Source organism: Chelon labrosus, assembly GCF_963514085.1.
Source record: "Chelon labrosus genome assembly, chromosome: 6".
Taxonomy (NCBI): domain Eukaryota; kingdom Metazoa; phylum Chordata; class Actinopteri; order Mugiliformes; family Mugilidae; genus Chelon; species Chelon labrosus.
Genome location: NC_140342.1, coordinates 23,608,571 through 23,631,157, shown reverse-complemented (window position 1 = coordinate 23,631,157; position 22,587 = coordinate 23,608,571). Strand labels below are relative to the sequence as shown.

Below are 22,587 nucleotides of genomic sequence, written 5' to 3'. Positions count from 1 at the left end.
TAAACAGCCTTTTTCCTCTTTAAATTCCTATTTCTACACAAAAAGCACTTTTCATTTGTTTTAGAACAGCAAGATGAAATGATGGTTGGATAAAAAAAATTCGGGTTTTAACATGTTTCATCACAAAAGATGTTGGTGTTTTAATTCTGTATCGGGAACAACAATCCCAGACTTAAAGGTCAGGCAATTCTTTGTTTACACACACAACAAAGACACACACACAAGTTGATTTAAAAAGCTCGTTGCATCGTATCCTTCACAGGTTGAAATGTAAAAAATTGATCTTTGATTTCGTCTCTCTACAGGAGCCGGAGGTTGGTCCCCTCTCGTCTCAGACAGGTATCAGTGGTTGGAGGTGGACTTGGGCGAACGGACCAAGATCACAGCGGTCGCTACGCAGGGTCGCTACGGCAGCTCTGATTGGCTGACGTCCTACCTGCTGATGTTCAGCGACACGGGACACAACTGGAAGCAGCTCAGACAGGAGGACAGCATAGGGGTGAGTTCACAGTTGAATACACAGCCCTGAACTTGTTTATTATAATAAACAAACAAACACAGCAGAAATAATTTTAAAAGTTTTAGTAATTAAACCAAGTAGAACCAGGACTTGTGTTACAATGCCACCTTAAAAACGGAGGACAGACTGTACTATAGGTATCAAATAATTATGAACCAGGTTCATTAGAGCTAATTTCCTTGGACCGCCGCTGTCATATTTACAGCGGTTATTGTGTTTAGCAGTGCCAGTCTGCAGGGAGCAGCCCATCCTGCAGAGATAATCACAGTCATCAGACGCCTTTGACTCTTCATTAATAATGGATGAATCGATGAAAGAGCTCTGCTGACTCTGCGAACCTGTTGCCAAACCACTTAAGCTGCTGTTGATGGACGCAGAGAGGGACAAAGAAGCCGAGACCATGCGGCGCAGTCTGGAGCACCACCGGCTGCTACACTTAGTCAGGGAAAACACCGGCGAGTCTGTCGGATAAAAGATTCAAGGCTTTTATGCTCAATGCCACCTGCATTTAAAATAACGTGTCGTTTTAAATGTACAGTATGGACACAAGAGTTGCATTAAAGGCATTACATTGGTTTCACTGAGGATAAAAGTTACCTGAAAATATTTTTTATTATTTGTATGGTTAAGAGACGTAATAAGGAGAAATAATTTGGAGCAGTTGTGTTTAATTTGTTTAATCTGTGCAACGATGATCGAATTTAATGGTTAATGGGTCTAAAGAAACAAACTATTTCTTATTTATTGTACGAATTAAAGAAATACGAACAAAATTAGATACTGTGTAATTGGTTAAATTGGCAGTGCAATAAGTTCAAAGCGGCCTTTGCAAACCTACAATTAGGTCAAATATTTAAGAGTGTGGAATCTGACTCTCCTTAAATAGTTGCCCTAATTGTTGGTTTGCTAAAATTATGGAATGTGTAGCACTGATGGCTCAAAGCAAGATGAGTTCTAGGTTGAAACCCACCATCCACAGTCCAGGGACATACAGTACAGAGGTTAGGTTAAGTGGTTATTCTTAATGGGCCATAGATACGTGTGAATAGTTGTTTATCTCTTTGTGTTAGCCCTGTGATGGACTGGCAACATGTCCAGGGTGTACCCCGCCTCCTGTCGAATGACAGCTGGGATAGGCACCAACAACCCTCTAGAGGATGAGCCATAATGAATGGATGGATAATTTATTAAAGAACTCTGGAGGTCTGCTGCCTCCAGACGGAACTAATGAGCCTGTGGTTACACTGGAGGTTGTGTGCACACAATGCTTTGGCTTCAAGTCACGAGAACACAGCGCCTAGGTAACTGTTGGTGTCCAGAAGCCACGGAGGCTAACAGTTTAGCAAGCTAACGGCCAGGTAGCTTAATGAAGAAAACGCAAAGGCGGTTGGGAATGAAATTACAAAGAAAACATCAGCGAAAACGTCACGGCTCCTGAAGTTGGACCTTATGGAACATTTTCCAGGTGCGAAGTTGTGAGTACCACAAGAGAGATCATAGGAACTTTTCTTGTGAACACGGCACAATCCCACTTGACCACACTTCCTGTGTTTATGCTAAGCTAAATTAGCTGGAAATTCATACTAAAAGACAGTAAAGTGGATTCAGTCACGGGTAAATTCATGTCTCTTCCCTAACCCTAACTTATTGTGCCCTTTAGGTAAATAATAATAATAAAAATAACATTATAGCGTCTGTAAATTTCCATTAACATTCATTCATTCATCTTCTGTGACCGCTTGTTCCTGTGAAGGGTCACGGGGGGGCTTGAGCCCATCCCAACTGTCAACGGGCGAGAGGCTGGGTACACCCTGGACAGGTCGCCGGTCCAATTTCCATTAACAATAGATTATTTGGTCTGAGTTAGAGTCATAGCTACATCATGTAAGACGAATGTGTTTTCACATTGGTAATTCAGCTGTGGGACTGATGAATGAGGAGGTCATTCAGGCAGACAGCTGAGGCAACGAGGCCTCACCTCCCGCCTCCTTGTAGACACAGCACTTCTCTTCAGTGTTTTCCCATCACACGAGAGTCACGTTGGACTTGCACTGTGGAGATATATGGTTTACTTTCACTGCGGAAGTAGTTTTTTTTTTTTTTTCTCAATATGTTTATTGAGCATCAACAATACAGGTCCACAGATTGAAAATGGGGAGGAAAAAAAAATTCCCCACATGAAACACAGAATGCTCACATTTTCAGTTTTCACCCTCAAGATTTTAGACAATCTATGATTAGTATAGTAGATCCTGTGTATAAATTTGCATTGGATTAGCCCATGTCGGGCACAGATAGAGGAATTGTGTACTAACTTAAGAATGTTGTCCCATTGTTCTTCTTCAAGAGTTAGCCCTAGATCTTGTTCCCATAGTTTTTTTGTTTGTTGTGGGAAGATTGAAGTAGTGGAGTCCAGGGCACTAAAAATATGTGAAATATTCCCTCTCTGATTGGGGTTCATCCTAAGAAGAGTATCTAACAATGTCTGTGGGGGGAGATTTGGGAAGTCAGGATAATTTTTCTGGACAAAATGCCTAATTTGAAAAAAACGGAAAAGGTGGGAGGGGGGGAGCTTAAATTTGTAAGACAGGTCAGTAAAGGACATAAAAGTACCATTGTTGTAAAGATCATTAATAGAGGTTATGCCACGCTCAAACCAAAATTGAAAGGCAGAGTCCATAACTGATGGTTTAAAATTGTGGTTGTGCAACACGGGAGCATAAATAGAGCAGTCTTGCAGGCCAAAATGCTTCCTGAATTGCAACCAGATTTTGAGCGACTGGTTGACTACTGGGTTAGCGCTTACATCTGTGGTTAACACCGAAAGTGGAGAGCACAGCCATGCCTTCAGTGAGGTATGAGATGAACACATTTCAATTTGGACCCAGGCAGGCTGATTGGTGATAGATTCGTCAGTCCAGTATAACAATTTATGAATGTTAGCTGCCCAGTGGTAGTACAAAAAATTGGGGAGGGCAAGACCCCCTACCTGCTTAGGAAGCTGCAATATCTTTTTCTGCATGCGTACAGGTTTACTGGCCCAAATAAATTTTGACACGGATTTATCCAATTTAGCAAAGAACTTTTTTGAGATGAGTACAGGAATATGTTGAAAAAAGTAAAGGAACTTTGGCAGAACAGTCATTTTAATGAGGTTCACCCTGCCAGCTAAGGACAGGGGTAAGGTTGACCATCTAGCAAAGTCCTCCTCAGTTTTATTAAGTAAGGGGACAACATTTTTGTTGAAAGTATCTGCCAGGGTCCTTGTGATAAATATGCCCAAATATTGAAAACCTTCATCCACTCTTCTAAAAGGAGCTATATTATCTGGAAGGTCACCAACTAAGTTGTTTATCGCAAATAGTTCACTTTTTCCAAAATTGAGTTTATAGCCAGACAATCGGCCAAATTGTTTTAGAATGTCTAAGACTACCGGGAGAGATGTGGAAGGATTTGATATGTAAAGGAGTAGATCATCTGCATAAAGTGACAATTTGTGTACAGTACCTTGGTGAAGGATACCCTGAAATTTTGGTTCAGATCTTAGCCAAATGGCTAGAGGTTCAATAGCTATGGCAAACAATAAAGGGGATAGTGGACACCCTTGTCTTGTGCCACGGTGGAGTTGAAAAGGGGGTGAGATTGTGTAATTTGTTTGTACAGACGCTACTGGAGATGAATATAGCAATTTCACCCATGAAATAAAACCCGCGCCTAACCCAAATCTGTCCATCACTTCAAAGAGAAAGTTCCATTCCACCCTGTCGAAGGCTTTCTCCGCATCCAGTGACACCACAACCTCTGGGGTGCTGGAGCTGGGCATGTTAAGTATATTGAAAAGTCTTCTGGTGTTGTGAAATGAATGTCTTCCTAACATGAAGCCAGTTTGATCTGATGAGATGATCCCCGGTAGAACCTGCTGAAGACGAAGGGATAAAATTTTGGCAAGAATTTTGTAATCCACGTTTAACAGTGATATGGGTCTAAAGCTACTGCAAAGTGAAGGATCTTTGCCTTTTTTTAACAAAAGAGAAATAGTAGCATTAGTCAAGGTTGGGGGGAGTCGGCCAACAGACAGTGCTTCATTATATACATCGCTTAGGACCCTGGAAAGAAGTGGGGAAAATTTCTTATAAAATTCCACTGTAAATCCATCAGGACCCGGTGATTTGCCACTTTGTAAAGCTCTAATAGCGTTCGCAACCTCAGTTGGTGAAATTGGGCTGGCTAAACTTCCTATCAACTCCTCATCTATTCTGGGAAATTCAATATTGTTGAACGTATTGGCCACGTCAATCTGAGGATGATCTGATGCATATAGATCAGAATAAAATTTGGTAAAGCGGAAGTAGTTTTGAGTCTTTCTGTGCAGTGAGGATACACTGATGTTTCTGGTGGCCTTCATGCCAAATCTAGTAATGCGACAAACATGTAAAACAGGGTATACTACCCCCCACTGTGAGCGTGGACGTTTATCCAGGGCGAAGCCACGTTCGTTGCAGTGCTGCAGAGCTTTTGATTAGAAGTCGAGCCGAGGCATTTTCCTCATGTGGAGGGAATCCAGCTAATCTCAGCACCGAGGGTTCTTCTTTGAGCAAGAGCAGAGAACGCCTCGTCACAGCTTAAAATCATGTTGATCTGACGCTCTACATTAACTCTGCTAAAAAAAAAAAAAAAATAATAAAAAAAAAATCCCAGCCACATTTCAAAGTGCTTCTGAACTTCTGTGGATGAGTCAGCCAGGCTTAGAGAAAGTTGACGGCAGAGCTGCTGGATCAACGCCAGCGTGTTTTCTACTGGGCTTCTCCTCTCGGTGTTGCAGGTTGTCGACTGGTGAAGATTTTCCCTGTTTTTCATCTTCAGCTTTAAGACCCGAGCACTGAGGAGAGGATGATATACCAACATCGTCTTTATGTGTCCTCTTTCATCTTTGCAATGATTTGCATAATTAAAATGACTTTAAATCATTGAAATAAATAAAGGAGCTGCTAACAGATGTCGCTGAATTCATGCAAGATGAACAGGTGAAGCGATGCACAGTGCTGCATCCCTTTTGCATCCGGTCCGTCCTTCACACAGTTTGGGAGACTTTCTGAAAGTGAACGAGATGCTGATCTGTCCTCAAAGTCATTTTCCGAGCTGAAGGCCGTTCGGGTTCATGTTGCTGACAGTAAAAAGCTGTGCTCAGTCGGCTCTGCCTTAATATAAATCTCACCCATAATCCCTAATAACTCTAATTCATGACTCCCAGCTGGACGGTATATTCACATACTGTATGTACTGGATGCACGCGTAATACACAGTAATCACACGTGCCAAATATTTGCAGTATTAACAAGAAAGAAAGTACAAAAGACGTAGTGTTCATCCAGATATAAATACACACACGTCGTATATTTACACAGCATCATCTTTCTTCATCATATGAGCAGATCAGACTTAATTCTCTTGTGATTAGGGAGGAATTAATAAGTTAATTATGTGTCTAAGCTTTTTTTTTTTTTTTTTTTTTACAGTGACCGCCGAGCTCGTTAACCTGCGTGTCAGCTTCAAAGGAGGACTGTAATTATGATAGATGGCCGGATAGATAGCAGAGATGGAAAGAGATAAATAGAACGATCCACCTGGCAGTCAGCCCAGAGTCAGAAAGAGACAAACTGTTTCATGTTCATACTCCAGGTTTAGTAAACAGGCTGTTTATTGGTATTCGGTTGGCTCGCGGCTTTGGTCGTCCAAGGAAAATGTCAACCTTCATTGAAATTCCTCTTAACTACTACATGGATCTACACTGAATCTTGGAATGCACCAGTTTTTTTGTACCCCTCTATGTCTCTGCTTATTTTCTGTCTCGCTTTTTGCTTTATATGCAATATTTGGTTGGTGCATCAGGTGTCTTAGTTTAAAAATAGCAATGTTTAATGCACTCTCTGCTGTTTGTGTTTCACTTTGATGCTTAACATACACTGCCTGGCCAAAAAAAAGGTCACACACTCTAGTATTTCATTGTTCCCCCCTTTAACTTTGATCACAGCACACATTCTCTGTGGCATTGTCTCAGTAAGCTTCTGCAACGTCACCAGATTTATTTCCATCCAGTGTTGCATTAATTTTTCACCAAGATCTTGTATTGATGATGGGAGAGTCTGACCACTGCACAAAGCCTTCTCCAGCACATCCCAAAGATTCTCAATGGGGACTTGAGCAACTGTCTACTGTACAAGCCTGTGGGGGCAGTGCTATGATCTGGGGTAAAAGACTCCGATCAATTGTCCAGCCTTAGATTAAGGAGAAGGAATGCAGATTCTGACCTGACCAGGATGAACCAGATCTGTACGACTGAAGAGCTGCTCAGGGGAACAAAGAAGTTTGACTATCAAGTCTACATGTAGACTCGGACAGTGCTTTCGACTTTGGTTACTGAGGTATTATCGAGCACTGAGAGCACAGCTACCATATCCTTGGATAACTTTCAGGACAGACTGCTTCATGTTCTTTATTATATTCATAGACAGGATCTCATTAGGATCTGATTAGGGTGTTTGGCACGGCGACCTCGGATCAAAGTATCATTCATGTCTAATAATAATGTGGAAAAAGAAGCAGTCTGTTCACATATTCTCATTGTGTGCTTGTGTGTCTTCAGTCTTTTCCAGGTAACACTAATGCAGACAGCGTGGTTCAGTACAAGCTGCAGCAGCCGGCCGTCGCCCGCTTCCTCCGCCTCATTCCCCTCGGCTGGAACCCCAACGGGCGCATCGGACTGCGGCTGGAGGCCTACGGGTGTCCTTACAGTGAGTCCATTCTTCTTCACTCCACTAAACGGACTCTGCGGGGCTTTTGTATGAATGGAGCTCGGCATCACCATGGCAACTCCCCGCCAGAGCATCTCACATCAAGTTGATTGGATCGTTTTTTTAAAAAAAATAATAAAGTAATGAAGCGTTCCTAAAGGATCCCTCACCACAACACATTAATTTACAAAACTAGACACGATCCAAAATATTGAACTCAAATGAATTAGACGAGTAATGAAGTGTACAAGGGAGAAATATTGAATGAACGTAATAAAAAGGATTATCTGCCAAGCAGGGCCACTTTTAATGTTAGTTGCCAGATTAGGCTGATTAGATTATTGATATAATAAAAGCTCTGATTCCCCGTCTGTAAAAATCATCTTTAGTCTATGAAACCCAGCTTTAATGAGGTTGTAAGTAGACTGTCTGTTTATCACAACCATAAAAATTAAAGCGCAGCCAATAGAAATCAAATGCCAAGCTCGCGTTAATGTTTTTTATTTTATAACCTCGAGACAAATTGCATTAATTCAAGTCTTTTATTTGCGGTAGGTTTATTGTACATTGCAGTAATCCTTTTGCAACAACAGCTGCTTGTGTTTACTTTAATTCAGTGTTTGCTTCAATCCACAGACACTTTAATTTCTTTTAGGTCTTGCGCTATTATTCAAAATAATACTGCACTCTGCACCTGTTAAGACATTTTACCCAATTCCCTGCTTCAGTATATACCCTCCAGCTGTTTAAGAGTTGCATTTCTGCTCTCGGCTTCTTTAGCTGATGCACTTTAGAAAGTCAAGTTTTACATTTGAGCTTCCATGTTCAGCATGTTGTGCCAATTCAGATTTCAGCATTTGCCGCAACTCGCTCTGAATTCAGCACTTAAAGGGGAACTACTGTTTTTTACAACCTGGACCTTATTTCTGGCATAAAATACGATCGTTTACTCACCCATATAACTTTTGTGTCATTTGCACTCGTTCATCAGATAATTAGATCAGCATATATCCATATAGCGGGAGTGACAGGGCAGCCTCTAAATAACGCATTATCTGCCGTGAAACTCGTTCATTTCAGTAATATTTTGTTATGATATGCTAGTGCTATTCCCCGTTGAGTCCGGAGTTACCTGTTATCATCATCCGGGGTCTGTAGATTGACCTACAGACCCCGGATGATGTCTTCTGACCTGGATGATGTCATCTCTGTGCTGTAAAATCTTTCACTGCTCAGTAATCAAACTGTATTTTCTGCAGGAAATGCATTTTCTAGTGTACAATTTAGTCTTCCCATGTCACTTTTTCACACCATAACACATCTGTGATCCCATTTGCCTATGCATTTCACATGTTCTCACACACACACCAATAAACACAGAGCCCGCCAGCTATTGTCACCCTCTTTATTCTCACCTCGACACTGACCAGCATCACATTTTCACACGTCTCCCTAATAACTCAGCAAACATGTTGTGTTAACAGTTTAATTGGTTCCGTTTCCATTTTGCATTTTTCACAACAGATTCACAGTATTAACGCTGCATCAGCAATGTGAAAACAACCTCACACTGAACTAGCTGCGAAAATATGTTTTTACTTCAAACCTGCTTCCATTGGATTTACGTTCAGCGTAACACGGTTTCTCAATTGCATTCATCCTCCATTTGCTTTTAAAGTAAACACTGTCAGTTTAATGAGTTGACTGTAAAAGCTTTATATCTGAAAGCTTTTTATTTAGACAGGGTGTCACAAATAAGTGGTACATGATAAAATACTTGCTTGTGAACTTGCCTGATCAACTGGGGATAAAAGCCCACATTCACAGAGACCTGTCCATCTGAAGGCTCTTGGGTGTTTAGTTGTGAAAGGAAAGAATCGATTGTATGGATTAAATATTTAAACCCCTGTATTGTTTCTATCCAAATTGACCAACGGCCTTTATTCGTTTCCTGTGTTTGGCACATTTTCTTGCATCAGTACTAGCATGTCACTGGTGGGCTGTGAATTGCTGTTTAGATTGAGGGCGTTCCTCAGGGGTCAGTGTTTGGGCTACTTTTATTTATTAGCATATATCTCCTTCCACTTGGAATTATTCTTTGTCTTTGTGAAATAGAGTACACGTTCATTGCTATGCAGATGACACCCGACTTTACATCTTTACTGGACTATAAAGGTTTTTAAACTTTTTTTGCAACGCCTAAAGAGTTCTAATTTTTTTGCACAAGTAAAACTCATTCGTGTCTCATACAAACTTGAACTGAACTTATTTGATTGTGTTTTTGTAGAGGACCTATCAAAGGTCAGCAGCTCAGTCTGACCAAGGGGGATTTGTTAAGTGCATGCAGTTTTTTGCTTATTTCGACCCATGCAACAGTATCATAGCTGCTCTTTATTTAACTGCACTGCAGTGTACGTGCATTTGTTTAAAGGTGAGTCAGTTGCTGCTGTTTTGGGATTCAGATGATTCACAATCTGGGACTTTAAGGAGTTTTTACACTTCATTGCTCCTGCACACACACACACTCACACCTACAGCTCATCTCGCCTGGATTCACCTCACCACAGCTCTGTCCAAATCCCCACCGAACGGAGATACTTCATTTTTTATTAAATGTGCTGTTCAGAATACAGATCCCGTCCTGCTAAAAAAGGAAACACTTTGTCACAGGCAGTGGCAAAAAAATTCAGATATCTGTATTTTTTGTGGTCGTCTTGTTATGGACTACTATCATCTGAAGACAACAATGAAAGACGTTGAGACAATCAGGTCAAATTTATGATTATGGTTTGTCTTGCATTCAGTACTTCACTGCCCTGTAACATTTCTGACTGTATGTTTCCTGTTATGTGATTTTCAGCCTCTGATGTGGTGAGTTTCGACGGCGCCAGCAACAGCGGTCTGTTGTACAAGCTGAGTCCAGGGCAGAGGCGGACGTCTAGGGATGTTGTCACTCTGAAGTTTAAAACCCTGAGGAATTCTGGGACGCTGCTGCACGCAGAGGGCCAGGAAGGACTCGGCCTCAGTCTGGAGTTAGAGAGAGGAAAGCTACTGTTGCTGCTCAGACAAGGTATGAAGAAATCTATATATCTACTGCACTGGAGAGGAACCATGAAATTTAATAGAAACACCAGGTTTGCACTGAGAAGAATGCTCGAATATCTAAACCAAGACTCAGGGGGATCCTCCAAAGAGGCCCAACCACACTCACCCATCTCCCAAACGCTGGTTAGGATTAGTGTGTCGAGGGGGACCTAGAGGTGTGTAGGGTTAAGGCTGGCATGGCTAGGGGGTTGAGGTTAGTGTCTGTCAGGGCTGGGGTGGCTTCGGGTTAGGGCTGGCAGAGCGAGCTGGGCCCAGGGGCATGGCTATGGCCATGGGGCTTGACGTGGAGGAAGTTAGGGCCAGGGCCATGGGCTCGACTCTTGTACTGGTATGTCATAAGAAGCTTAAATTGCTGGATTTGTACCTCACAGTTAATAATCATAATAATTTAAAATAAATGTTACTGTACTGATCCCACACAGTATTGTGCACACTCAAAACAATGCCCAGGATGCAGTTTGGAGGTTAGGTGCATGCTCAAGGCACCTCAGCCATGGATGCGGGGTCATGTGGCGTTGTGACAGTTCGGTGCATAGACTGTATATAAAAGTGGACTCCATGACAGCTCCTCTAAAGTGAAGCGAAAGCAAGTAGAGCTCCCCCTGGTGGCTGGCTGCAGTATAGGTAAACATAAACTCCACCTTCTCCATGTTAATGGATGGGACTTGGGCCAAACTAAAACACTAAAGTACACGTCAAATAACTTTTTTTCCAAGGATGGTTTCAGTCATTTCAGTTGATATAATGCTGTCATACGTTCAAGTGTCCATTTTTCTGAGAAGTTTAGTTTGAGTTAGATGCTTAAACCACTTACTGAAGCGGCCAACATTTCTTTATAACTGGTGGAGGTAGAGCAGAGCGTTGTATTAATCAAAAGGAAAAGTATGGGCTCCACTCCCAGACACTGGCTGCAAACAGTCTAGTTTTCAGCCCAAAACCACAACCACCATATGATTGCACAAGATCGGGGCTCGTCCGGGATTTGAACCCAGGACCTCTCGCACCCAAAGCGAGAATCATACCCCTAGACCAACGAGCCACAAAATCATTTATTGGTGGTTTAGACACAGACGCCGACATCTGATTGGTTTAAATCTTGGCTCCCACTCTGCTGCTGCTGCTTCTCCATCTAGTTACAGGCATGATGGATGGTCTCCGTTCACTGTAGCATGTGTTAGGGCCGGACTCTTCGAGGCTTGATGCACGGCGGGTGTGTGCGTGCACGTGTGTGTAAACGGGGTTAAACCAGAGGTTGTCGGGCTGCCATGCTGAATCATCACCATATGGCACACCTCTCATCATGAGCCCCATCTGGCTGCTGAAATACTGCATCCATCTATCCTCCCTCTCCTTCTCTGTTTTACATCTCTCAGAACTCTCATACTTCAAACCCCACACCTCTCTTTTCATCCCTCCCTCCACCAGTGCTCACTCTCCCTTCCCTGTGTTTTATGCCTCTGCCAAGTTCTGAAGAGATATCTGTTTAGCTGCTAACTGTTCCACCGTGGTCATCAGCTAGTCTCTAACTGCATCTGTCTGCGGGAGCGTTTCAGTTTTGACAGCCATCTTTGATTTAGTCTTCAGGTGAATATCCTTATTGTCATTTTTAGTCGATGAAAAGCCATTGCATTTTTGTCAACTTTTAATTATGACATTAAGTCAAACTGGAAGTAACTTTTTTTGTTTCTTTCTTCTTCCTCTAATTTATGCTTTTATGTTAATAACTCTTCACAACACAAGAAGAGACTATTTGCCTTTTTTCTCTCCATACCCCTCATCTCCTTGTTTCACATTTTCTGTTTTTCTTCCTCTGATATCGACCCTGTGTATTTGGCCTCGTGGATGTTCTATTTTTTCTTGGTTGGACGCCCTTTCTTCTCCGGTCTTTCAACCTCGTTATTTCAGTCTCTGTTTTTCCTCCCGCTTCCCACTCGCCTCGGCCTTTTTACGCTACTACAGATTGTTGTGATTTAGCTCATCTGCTGTGTGCACTGACCCCGGACTCACACATGGTCTGCTCTGCGGCGCTGAACCGCGTTTGCTTTATGAGGCAACCGAGAGTAACAGTCCCGCACAGGAAACGGGAACAATGTCCTGGAAAACTGGAGGAAACAAAGCCCAGAGTTACTGTTACTGTCATGTGAGTTTAAGTTGAATTTGGTCGGACTGAAATAAGCAGCAGGGTCAGTGAGGCAACACACTGTAACCGGTGTTCTGCACAGTGCAATATATAGTCCCTGTTTAACATGTTTTTATTGTCTATCTTCTACCAGTCTTCTGAGTGTTGGTTTGTGACACTCTTGTCATTTTGTTTAAAGTAAGGTGCTTTATTTGAATGTTTTGGTTAGCCCATAGTCTAAATCCTCTTACGATGGCAAGTAAAAACCTTTGGCAGAACCCCCCTCATATGAGTCCATCTGATTGAGGCTGACCAGATAGATAGAGAGAGAGAGAGAGATAGAAAAGAGGGAAGTGGGACAGATGAGAAGAGAGAAGCTGAAGGAACCATACCTACGTACATCTGGATAAAGTACACCTGCAGCATATACTGCATAAATGATACAAACAAGACTACATGATACTTGCATTCAAAGTATTCATTGCATTCAAGATTCTTTATTGTCTATAATAATGCAGCATTGTTACCAGTAATGAATTTGTTGGTGCACGGAGCCCACTCAACACCACAGAAGCAAAAATACAATAAATAAAATAAAGAAACATGTGGCAAAATAAGATAAATATATAGAAACAGAATAAAACTGAATTGTGCATGTGTGTGTTTGTGTAGTAATTCAGCAGTTCAGTAGCCTTGTGGATAAAAAAAAATGCCCGCCAGACGGTAGGAGTGTGGATAGTCTGTAGCTGGGGTATCTGGGGTCAGAGACGTGATCCGCTGTGTCTTCCTTCTGCAGCGCTGGCTGTAAATGTCTTGGATGGCTGGCAGCTCTGACCTGGTGATGGTCTGGGCTGGTCTTACCGCATTCTGGAGAAAAGTTTAGTGGGTATAGCCCAGAGGTTGCGCTAGACTTTTTCATTGTCTGTCATTTTGACTGACAGGGTCATAAAAATCCGTCATAACCTATTTTTAACCATCACTTTATTTATTTATTTTTTTTTGAATGATAATAATGACATACAGTATTCAATAGCATTTAATTATCATTCATTTTTAATTAATATTCAGTAGCGGTGAAAAAAAACATTCGGCTCATATAACCGGCCATCAAAGACGACTCAAGAATCATGAATCTAGAGTCTATTTAACCGGCTCAGTTGAGTCCTACCACGTTTGACTGATATATAATCAATAAACGGCACCATTCAAACATCTTAAATCTCACTCGGCAGAGAAACAAAACTACTTGACCACGAGCAAATTAAGGCACACAGTCACTCACTTACGAAACTTAACCGACTCATAACTGCTGCTCGTGGATCCCCGCTTAACTGAGAGTCAGCAGCCACTCACTCGACCGGCAAAGAAACGAAACTTAACCGACTCTTACACTACTAATCAAGAGAGATATGACCCAATTAATATGCTCACTCGCCACCAAGTGGTCTGGGGTGTGAATTCAGATTTTTCCGTCACCGTTTTAAAAAAATGGTCAATGACAGAACATATTCGGTTAACGTGATCCCTGGTATACTCATAAAAAGTCTAATCCAATGAAGCTTTGTTTACCATCTATATGTGAACGCAGGTACACAGGTATTCACACAACTTTTTTAAGTTGGGTTCTCCAGCTTCCTCCCACCGTCCAAAGACGTGCTCATTAGGTTCATTGGTGATTCTAAATTGGCCGTAGGTGTGAGTGTGAATGGTTGTCTGTCTCTCTGTGTTAGCCCTGCGATAGACTGGAGACCTGTCCAGGGTGTACCCCGCCTCTCGCCCGATGTCAGCTGGGATAGGCTCCAGCCCCCCTTCCCTCGCGGCCCTTCACAGGACAAGCGGTTACAGAAGATGAATGAATAATAGCAAACAGATACGATAAGGTGTTACTCTGCAGAAAGTGCTCTGCACAAGCAGCAAAAAAGAGGCAAACACAACCAGTCTGACCCATCTTGACATTAATAAAAAATGCCGTAGTCATTAGCAGGGTTTCATCTCTTATTTAATTATCTCTTTAAGGCTTTGCTGCTCAGCATATCTCGTACTATGTCGAGGTTCTGTAGCGCTTCAACAAAACTTACTGTGCACCCTGAGGCTCGAAAGACCCTGTGACCCTGTCGCACTAATCACTCATAAATGTTGCACATCTGCTGACTCCTTCCTTGTTAATATTTGCCGTGCACATTCATGCAGCCATCAGAAGGTAACCTATTGATTTTTGGTGACCCATCCCCCCGCTCCACCACCCCAAACCGTCACAACTCAAACAGCAATCTAGCTCAAGGACTCATTGACGTTGGCCCTTTTTCGTATTCCATGATTGTTCACACTCAACAGCACTTCAAGTCATAAACTGACATGTGTTGCTACTTCTTGAAACATGTGATTGATATTTTCTTCCCGACGAGCTCAGCGAGGGCTGAAAGTGAAGTGAGAGACACAAAGAAAAATAAAGACGTAGCGACAGAGAAGGAGGAGGAAACTGTTCGAGGTGTCTGTGTATTAATATTGCTTCATTTTCCGTTTGTTAGCTCTCTGATCTCTCGTATTGATTCCTGCTTTCTTCTCTCCGTCACCCGGGCGGCAGTCAGATCATTCATCCACTCACGAGGTCCTCTTCCTCTCTTCTCCACCGCCTACAACGCAACAATTGTTCCATTAATCAGTGCCGATAAGGAGATCTTATTTGTTTTTAAGTCTTGCTATCTTTCCTCTCGTATTGATTGAGCCGGCTCTTTCTATTTAGCCAAACTGTAATGAAACAAGTCAACGCGGTGACTCTGTTGACAGGACAGACTTCTTCTCTATCATCAAGCAATCTTTCCGGGTGAAGTTGTGTTTCTCTTCTGAGCCGCGGTGCAAAATATCAAAGACAGGTTTGTCCGCCGTTTTTCAAACCGTTTCTCTCTCTGAAGTCGGCATTGTCTCTCTCCCTAAAGAATCCCTAATACATTTTTAATGACTGACTGTATTCAGCTCTTTCTACACTCCCTTCTCTCAGCAGAAACACAAAGTTTCCCCTCTTAGTTGTTTGGGAGATGCAGAAATGGATCCACTAATTTAGACCTGCTGGGGCTCATCTATCATTAATGATGTCTCACTGTGTTTCCTCTGGAGTTTTTCCCCGATTAGGCAGTATCACACATTCGGCTTCAGTTTTCAAAGTTTGCAGATACCGCCGGTAGTCTCCAGTGAGACGATCGAGGGTGACCTCACCGTGCTCCTCTCCATGGGATACTGTGAAAAAATATTCACAACAACAAGGAAACTTTTATTTGGCACATTGGGTAAATAAATATTCACCTTTGTGCTGAGGGTGACTATTTATCTTTTATTGCGCTTGTTCTTCCAGGTGGGGCTTCGTCCTCTGAGCCCCGGCGTCTCGCTTCCCTCGGCAGCCTGTTAGACGATCAGCACTGGCACCATGTAGCGGTGGAGCGCCGCAGATCGCACCTCAACCTCACCGTGGACAAGCACACCGAGAGGATTCAGATCCCTGCGGAGTTCAGCCACTGGGACATTGAACAGGTTTGCTGAAACTTGCTGAACAAACGTGTGCGCAAACAGAGCTGCTCACAAGTGCCAGATATCCATGTGATAAATGTGCAGATGTGTATTTATGTGTATTTCCTGTCTCCATACAGTTGAGTGTGGGGGCAGTTCAGGACCTCGGTTCTCGGAGACCAGTCGTCTCCAAGAGGAAGTTCCATGGCTGCCTGGAAAACCTGCTCTACAATAATCACAGACTGATAGAACTGGCTAAACACAACAACCACCAGGTTACTGTGGTGGTAAGTTAATAAAGTCAACTTCATTTACAGAATCTAAACAGCCACCAGGGCACTAACAACTATGATAATATGCTCAGTTATTTTCCTAGTGACCACTGATCCAAATAGGCTGTATATAAATATGGACTACACGTCTCTACTTCCTCTCATTGCCCAAACTGACGCTAGTTTCCCGGGGACACTAGCACAACTTTGGAGCCAGAGTCGGGGGGCATGACATTGATGCCCCGCCCGCTCGTGTTCACGTTTAATTAATACTACGCTCTGCTACAAAGAAATGTTGGATTATAGATTATCCAAATGTTGGATTCATACTGTACTTATTTATTCATTTACCTTTTCAAACACTAATGATATACTTTTGAGGAGCCTGACCAGATTGCATGGATGCTGATCAGGACGTCCCTTAAAATAAATAAATAGAAACATTACAGACTTAAATATAACTTAACACAGTGTCAGTTTATTGTGAACTAGAGATTCATAATTTTTCATTATTTAGTAAGCTCACTTCCTGGAACAGTTTTAGGCTGGTTTGCACAAAGAAACACTTTGGCTTGGTACCAGGGTCGATGGTTCAATCGCTGACAGCTCAGATGTGCAAGACACTGAATGTCATGTGACATCGGAATGATGTGGGTGTGGCCTGTGTCACGGAATGTCATGTGACCTTAATGAGATCACATGGTGTTCTGTGATCTTTGACTTTGACCTCCAATGTTTTAAATAGGACTGAACTCCGCTTACCTCAACTCATAACTCATTTTGAGAGATTGTTCAGCGAGAAAACCACTTTGCATTCATCCACATCGAGAAAACTCTTCTGTATCTGAAGTCAACCCTTAAGCCAGGTTTCTTTATGCAGACAAAGATTTTAAAATCTTGATGGACCCAAAATGTTATATCTTTCACCGTTTATTAACACAGTGGTTTAAGCAAATTAATGCATGGCTAACATGACACATGGCTAACATTCCCATCAACAAGTGACAAGGTTACCCAGCATGCATTGGGGATCCCGCTACTGGTTGCATAGCAACCCAAAATACACAACACAAAAGAAAACTTTCCTGTACCTGAAGTTGACCCCGAAATCAACGTTCTTCATCCAGACGGACATTTTAAAGTTGTAATGGACCAACCAGAGAACCCCTCCGTATCTGAAGATACAACTGCAACCATCATGCTGGAGCAAGAAAAAGACTCTGAGGTCTCCACAGACCAACACTCTGCTGAGCCTCCAGCATCTACAACTCTTGACTCTGTACCTGAGGCCCAAGATGAAAACCAGCTCAGACTGTTTGTCACCATGCTGACGATGAAAGTGCTGTCTAAGTGCAACGTTCTCCAAAAGCTCCACCACGACGACTGGGTCCCTCAACTCAAGCGCCTCGTCAACCAGACGATGGAGAAACTGGACGACTACAAAGACTTCTGCCCGGACTTCAAGTACAACAAAAAGATCCGCAAGGCTGTTCTCAAACACCTGAAAAAGGAGTACAAAGACAAGAACCTTCTGGAGTCCATGATCTTACAGCAGGACCCGTCTGTAGAAGCAGCGATCGTAAAGGCGTTCACAGCTCACATCATAGATCTCTCGACGAAGCAGAAGAACAGACCTTTCTCCCGCTGGGACTGGATAAATGCGCTCCACGCTGTGGCTTTTGGAGCTGCCATTGTGGCAACTGTAGTTTTAATGATCGTCTTACCATGAGACAGTTTAGGTTGTCTGTCTCTGTGTTAGAACTGCAAAAGACCAGAGTCTTGCCCAATGACACAATGAGGCTCCAGACGTAGGATATACGTAGGATATAAATAAAATAAAATAAACTGCAATCATAAGCTGTTTTTTTTTTGTTTTTTTTTTACTTTATTGGAAAAACATGTAAATACAAACAATGCAGACTTGCTCAACCAGTGGTCATAAGGCAGAGCAAAATTATGGATCTAAATAAATGAAGTAAATAAATAATAAATACAATAAAAATGTAAAATTAAAACATATACATTATTCCTCTTCAAACCGTGTATCATATAATTTAACTTTTCACTTTTTATAGAGTTTGTACATGTACATTGACGTATTCTTTAAATTCACATGTAAATCGTATGAAGCAGGGTGTTACCATGGTTACTCTTGTGCTGATGAAATTTTCCAACCGTCGTGGACCGCACTGTCGCAAAGTGAGTGACGTAGCGGGCCGGGAATGATTGACAGCTACCCATCACTCACGTTAGCGAGAATATTAAACAAAACAAACACAGCAAAAAAAGGAAGTTATCTCAGTGGAAAAAGAAAACTGGAGGAAGAAAAACGGTCAAAGGATAAGGCATTTGCTGGTGATGTGAGCTGGATAGGTGGAGGTGAAACGTCGTTTTATTTTTTTAGTAACTTTATTTGTCCTCCTGCCAGCCAGCTAGGTAGCTCTGGCTAAACGTTAGCATAGCAGTTAGCATAAAGTACATGGGAACCACCGTTTCCAAACAAGCAGACTTGATTTATAAATTAAACTTTAGGGTTGTGATTAGGGGTGGGACTTTAACTTGTCAATTGCTATTAATTAATTACAAAAAAATAACACGTTAAAAAAATTAACATATTTAATCGCAGTTTGTATTCCAAACAATGCGGAACTTTTGTCAGTGCACGATTTCCTGGTACACCGCTTACACTGATGCACACGTCAGAGCTCGGCTAAGCTAACGGCTACCAAAATGGTAGCAGATCTGAGAAAAAATAAACACAGAATACAGGCTATATACTTGGAAGCATGTCGAACCGGGATAAATTTAAAGCCGATTGTAGCTGAATTTTGTACAAATTGTATTTTTTAGGCCGTAGGTTTATTAGTATTTAATTTGGAAGCATACTCAGCGGTGCAGAAGTCTAAGGCAGAGGTCTTCAACAGGGGGTCCGCGACCCCTAGGGGGTCCGCGGAGGTACTGCAGGGGGGTCGCGAAAATGTTTTGATTGATTAGACATTTTTTTATATTCACCTCCACAATTTTTTTTAAACACACATGAAGTTCTTTTTAAATGTTATACAGCTTGGGGATTATGGGGAAAAGAATCTGTCAATGTTAGGCTATAGTTAAGTATTGTATGCATATGCACATGTTTTAAAAATGTCAATTTCAATATTTTTTGTGCATGGTTACATGCAATTGACTGACATTGATAATCTTGGTAGGTATCAGTTTGAGGTATGTTTATAAATGGCAGTGGCACGGCCACCCATACCACTGTACCTTGCATGTTCAAAATAAAAACATGAATATATTAACCTGTTTGTTATTTTAATATCTTAGTATTGAATGCAGAACAACAAGGTACATTTCTACAAGGCACTATAGGACCGGTTTAATATAAAACACAATTTTATACAATATATATATATAAGTAGGGGGTCCCCGCTCCATCTCTCCATCAGATTGGGGGTCCTTGGCCTGGAAAACGTTGAAGACCCCTGGTCTAAGGTGTTGCCGACTCTGCCTGTCTATGCTTCACATATAGAATAGCAGCTTTGTGTTTTTTTGTTTTTTTTTTAAAGTTTAGCTCCGGGCTCTTATCCTTTCATCTGAGGGAGTTGAGCAACTGAAACCTGCCCCAGATTGTGGCCCTTAGTAAAATCCCTTTTGGTCATTCAGACGCCTTTAAAAATTCTGCTTTTTTTTTTTTTCTTTTTGTAGACTTTTTATGACTTTAGTTTAGTAAATCCAAACCAATTATTCATCACAGCTCCCATAAAACATAAAAACAGCATGAAACATTGTTGTGTTTCATATTCTCTTTGTCTCTGCAGGGATTCAGTCTCAGTGATGAAATATTGGCTTCTACTCTCTGACTTGACAATTGCTGGTTTGTGCAGGCCAGACAAAGGAGCGCAGAGCAGTTAGAGTCTCACTAATGCCCCCTCGTCTTGGCCATTAGGACCCTCAGAGGTTTCAGTTGCGATGAGGGGTTAGAGAGTCTGTGAAGCGCTGGTGAGTGGAGTAATGAATGCTCTCTCATTACTGTAAAAGTCCAGGCAGCAGAAGAAAACATGAATTCTCCGTTAAGAGGTTCAGAGATTCACACGCATGACTGAAGATCTAATAGAGGCTGTTTTAAATTGGTATTAACCTCAAGGTTGTGGTCCAGTTTAATACAGGGACTGAATAGCAGTCTTACGGCTTTGTAACACAAAGAAAATGGGAGCGTGGGTGGAAGAGGATTGCTGTGCCTTGAGGCTTTTGAGAGTTTTTAAGGTAAACTTTTCACTCTGTGTTGTGCAGCAGCACAGCCCCGACATGAATTATTGTCCATCACTTTAACTCCACCACAAAGGGCTTTTAGATGTCATCTGTGTTTCCGCAGCACTGTAAAGATAGCAGCCCGAAAGTCCCAGCAGAGTCTGGACGGTCGTATATTACTGCTGCAGCCTTTGCAATAGACACAGTGTCATTACCACAACTCAAAACAATGGGCCGTAACAGAGATGGCAAGATATTGCAGTCTTGGCTATGGTGTATGCTCAGCTCATTTCATTTTTATCTTTTTTTATATCCTAGCTAAGGGACTTTTTTTTTTTTTTTTTTTTTTTTTTTAGGTATGCTTTCCTAGTCTTATCCAAATCTCTGGGGTTATCATTATGGTAATACCAATGTCCTCTTTAAGGAGACTTGCTGATGAGATCACAGCGACATGAGGTCACACGGACACGCCCTCTGCAACCGATTAATATTCATGTTTCATGTTGTTTTATCTCTCTAGTAATCATTCGTCCCACCTCCTCTCTCTCTCTCTCTCTCTCAGGGCAATGTGACCTTTTCTTGTGCTGAGCCAGTCTCCGTTGCCGTGACTTTCCCCGGGCCTCACAGCTTCCTGCAGCTGCCAGGGACTACAGCGACGGTGGCGGCCTCCTCTTCTTCGGGGGGCGTGTCTGTGGGGTTCCAGTTCACGACGTGGAACAAGGCGGGGCTTCTGCTCACCTTTGACCTCCCTCAGCAAGGGGGCGTGGTCTGGGTGTACCTGAGCGACGCCAGACTCCGGCTGCAGGTTCATAAAGGTGGCCGGGCGCTGCTGGAGCTCAGTGCAGGTCGGTCTAAAAGAAAACACTTCAGAGCCACTTAACCACTAAAGGTTAAGTGAGCTCTCGCATCTAAATGGGTCATTACACAATCAGTGAGTAATTCCCCCTAGCTCTTATAAATCAAATTCCAGTATTTTAGATTAATTAAACATGATATTTGGAAAATTATGAAATGGCCTTGAGGTGTTTCCAGGCAGCAAATGTCTTCTAATGCTTCATATTATCTGCTACACTGTACTTGTTTTTAAATTTTCCTTTTTTCAACTCTCACGGTCCCGCGGCTGTACGGAGCAGTTGGCAAATGACTAAACTAAAATGAAACGTACCCAAAAAACTGACACTTGAACATGCATCAGCACTGTGTTAAATACCTGAAATGACAGAAACCATCCTTGAAAAATAAAATTATGTTTGTTCAAAAACATGGAGGAGGAAGAGCTTATGACCTATACTGCAGCCAGCTACCAGGGGGAGCTCTACTTGCTTCACTTTTGAGGTGCTGTTCCACTGTCCATATTTATACAGTCTATGGTCCGCATTTTGATTTTATTTTGGGGCGTGATTCAGTCCCACAACCAATCAGAGCCATTTCGTTCAACTCTGCGGCACTCAGATACGGAGCAGTTCCAACTTTCCACCACGAAACAATAAGGAAATAAGGTCCAGGTTGTAAAAAACAGTAGTTCCTCTTTAATGCAGTGCAACATTTAACTGCAGTATTTCCATGATTATCTGCTTTGGTAACCTTATTGCCAGGCATTTAGTTGTAGATCCTGTGTGACCTCTGAGCAGCTGAATCACTTGACTGAGGCTGGTTCTTGAGCAAAGCACTGGCAGTAAGAAAACCAGAGGAGGTAATGAGATATTGATCTATTCCCTAACAACATACAGATCCATGAGGCTGGCACAGCAGATACAGGTCAATCACACAGGAGATGTAGGATGCCTGCGCCGGTTGGCTTTTGCAATCAATTGGTACAATCGTGGCATTTTTCTAAATCCCGTCTCAGTGAAACACGTGATTTATAAAGCTGCAAAGAGAAATTTGGTGCACGTGTAGAAGGCTGCTGTGTGACAGGATGTCTAATTTGCTCATTAGTACGCGAGTGCCCGTGCTTGGCATCAGCCGTGGAAAAACCATCTTGCCAGCTCGATGTGCAACCATGAACACGTGACTGAATCTAATTTCCAG

The 22,587-nt window shown here is 42.3% G+C and overlaps 1 protein-coding gene across 1 annotated transcript in view; it reads left to right on the top strand.

Moving 5' to 3' along the window:
* The window catches only part of LOC311489283 (contactin-associated protein-like 4), a gene marked incomplete at both ends in the record, with an annotated part of 110,523 nt that overhangs the window by 45,658 nt on the left and 42,278 nt on the right, over window positions 1–22,587 (top strand). Inside the window, 6 exons of the mRNA XM_084546295.1 lie at window positions 306–499; window positions 7,164–7,311; window positions 10,172–10,381; window positions 15,885–16,060; window positions 16,177–16,323; window positions 21,119–21,401. Of these exons, the coding sequence (XP_084402421.1) occupies window positions 306–499; window positions 7,164–7,311; window positions 10,172–10,381; window positions 15,885–16,060; window positions 16,177–16,323; window positions 21,119–21,401 (1,158 nt within the window). The remainder of the gene's footprint in view (window positions 1–305; window positions 500–7,163; window positions 7,312–10,171; window positions 10,382–15,884; window positions 16,061–16,176; window positions 16,324–21,118; window positions 21,402–22,587) is intronic.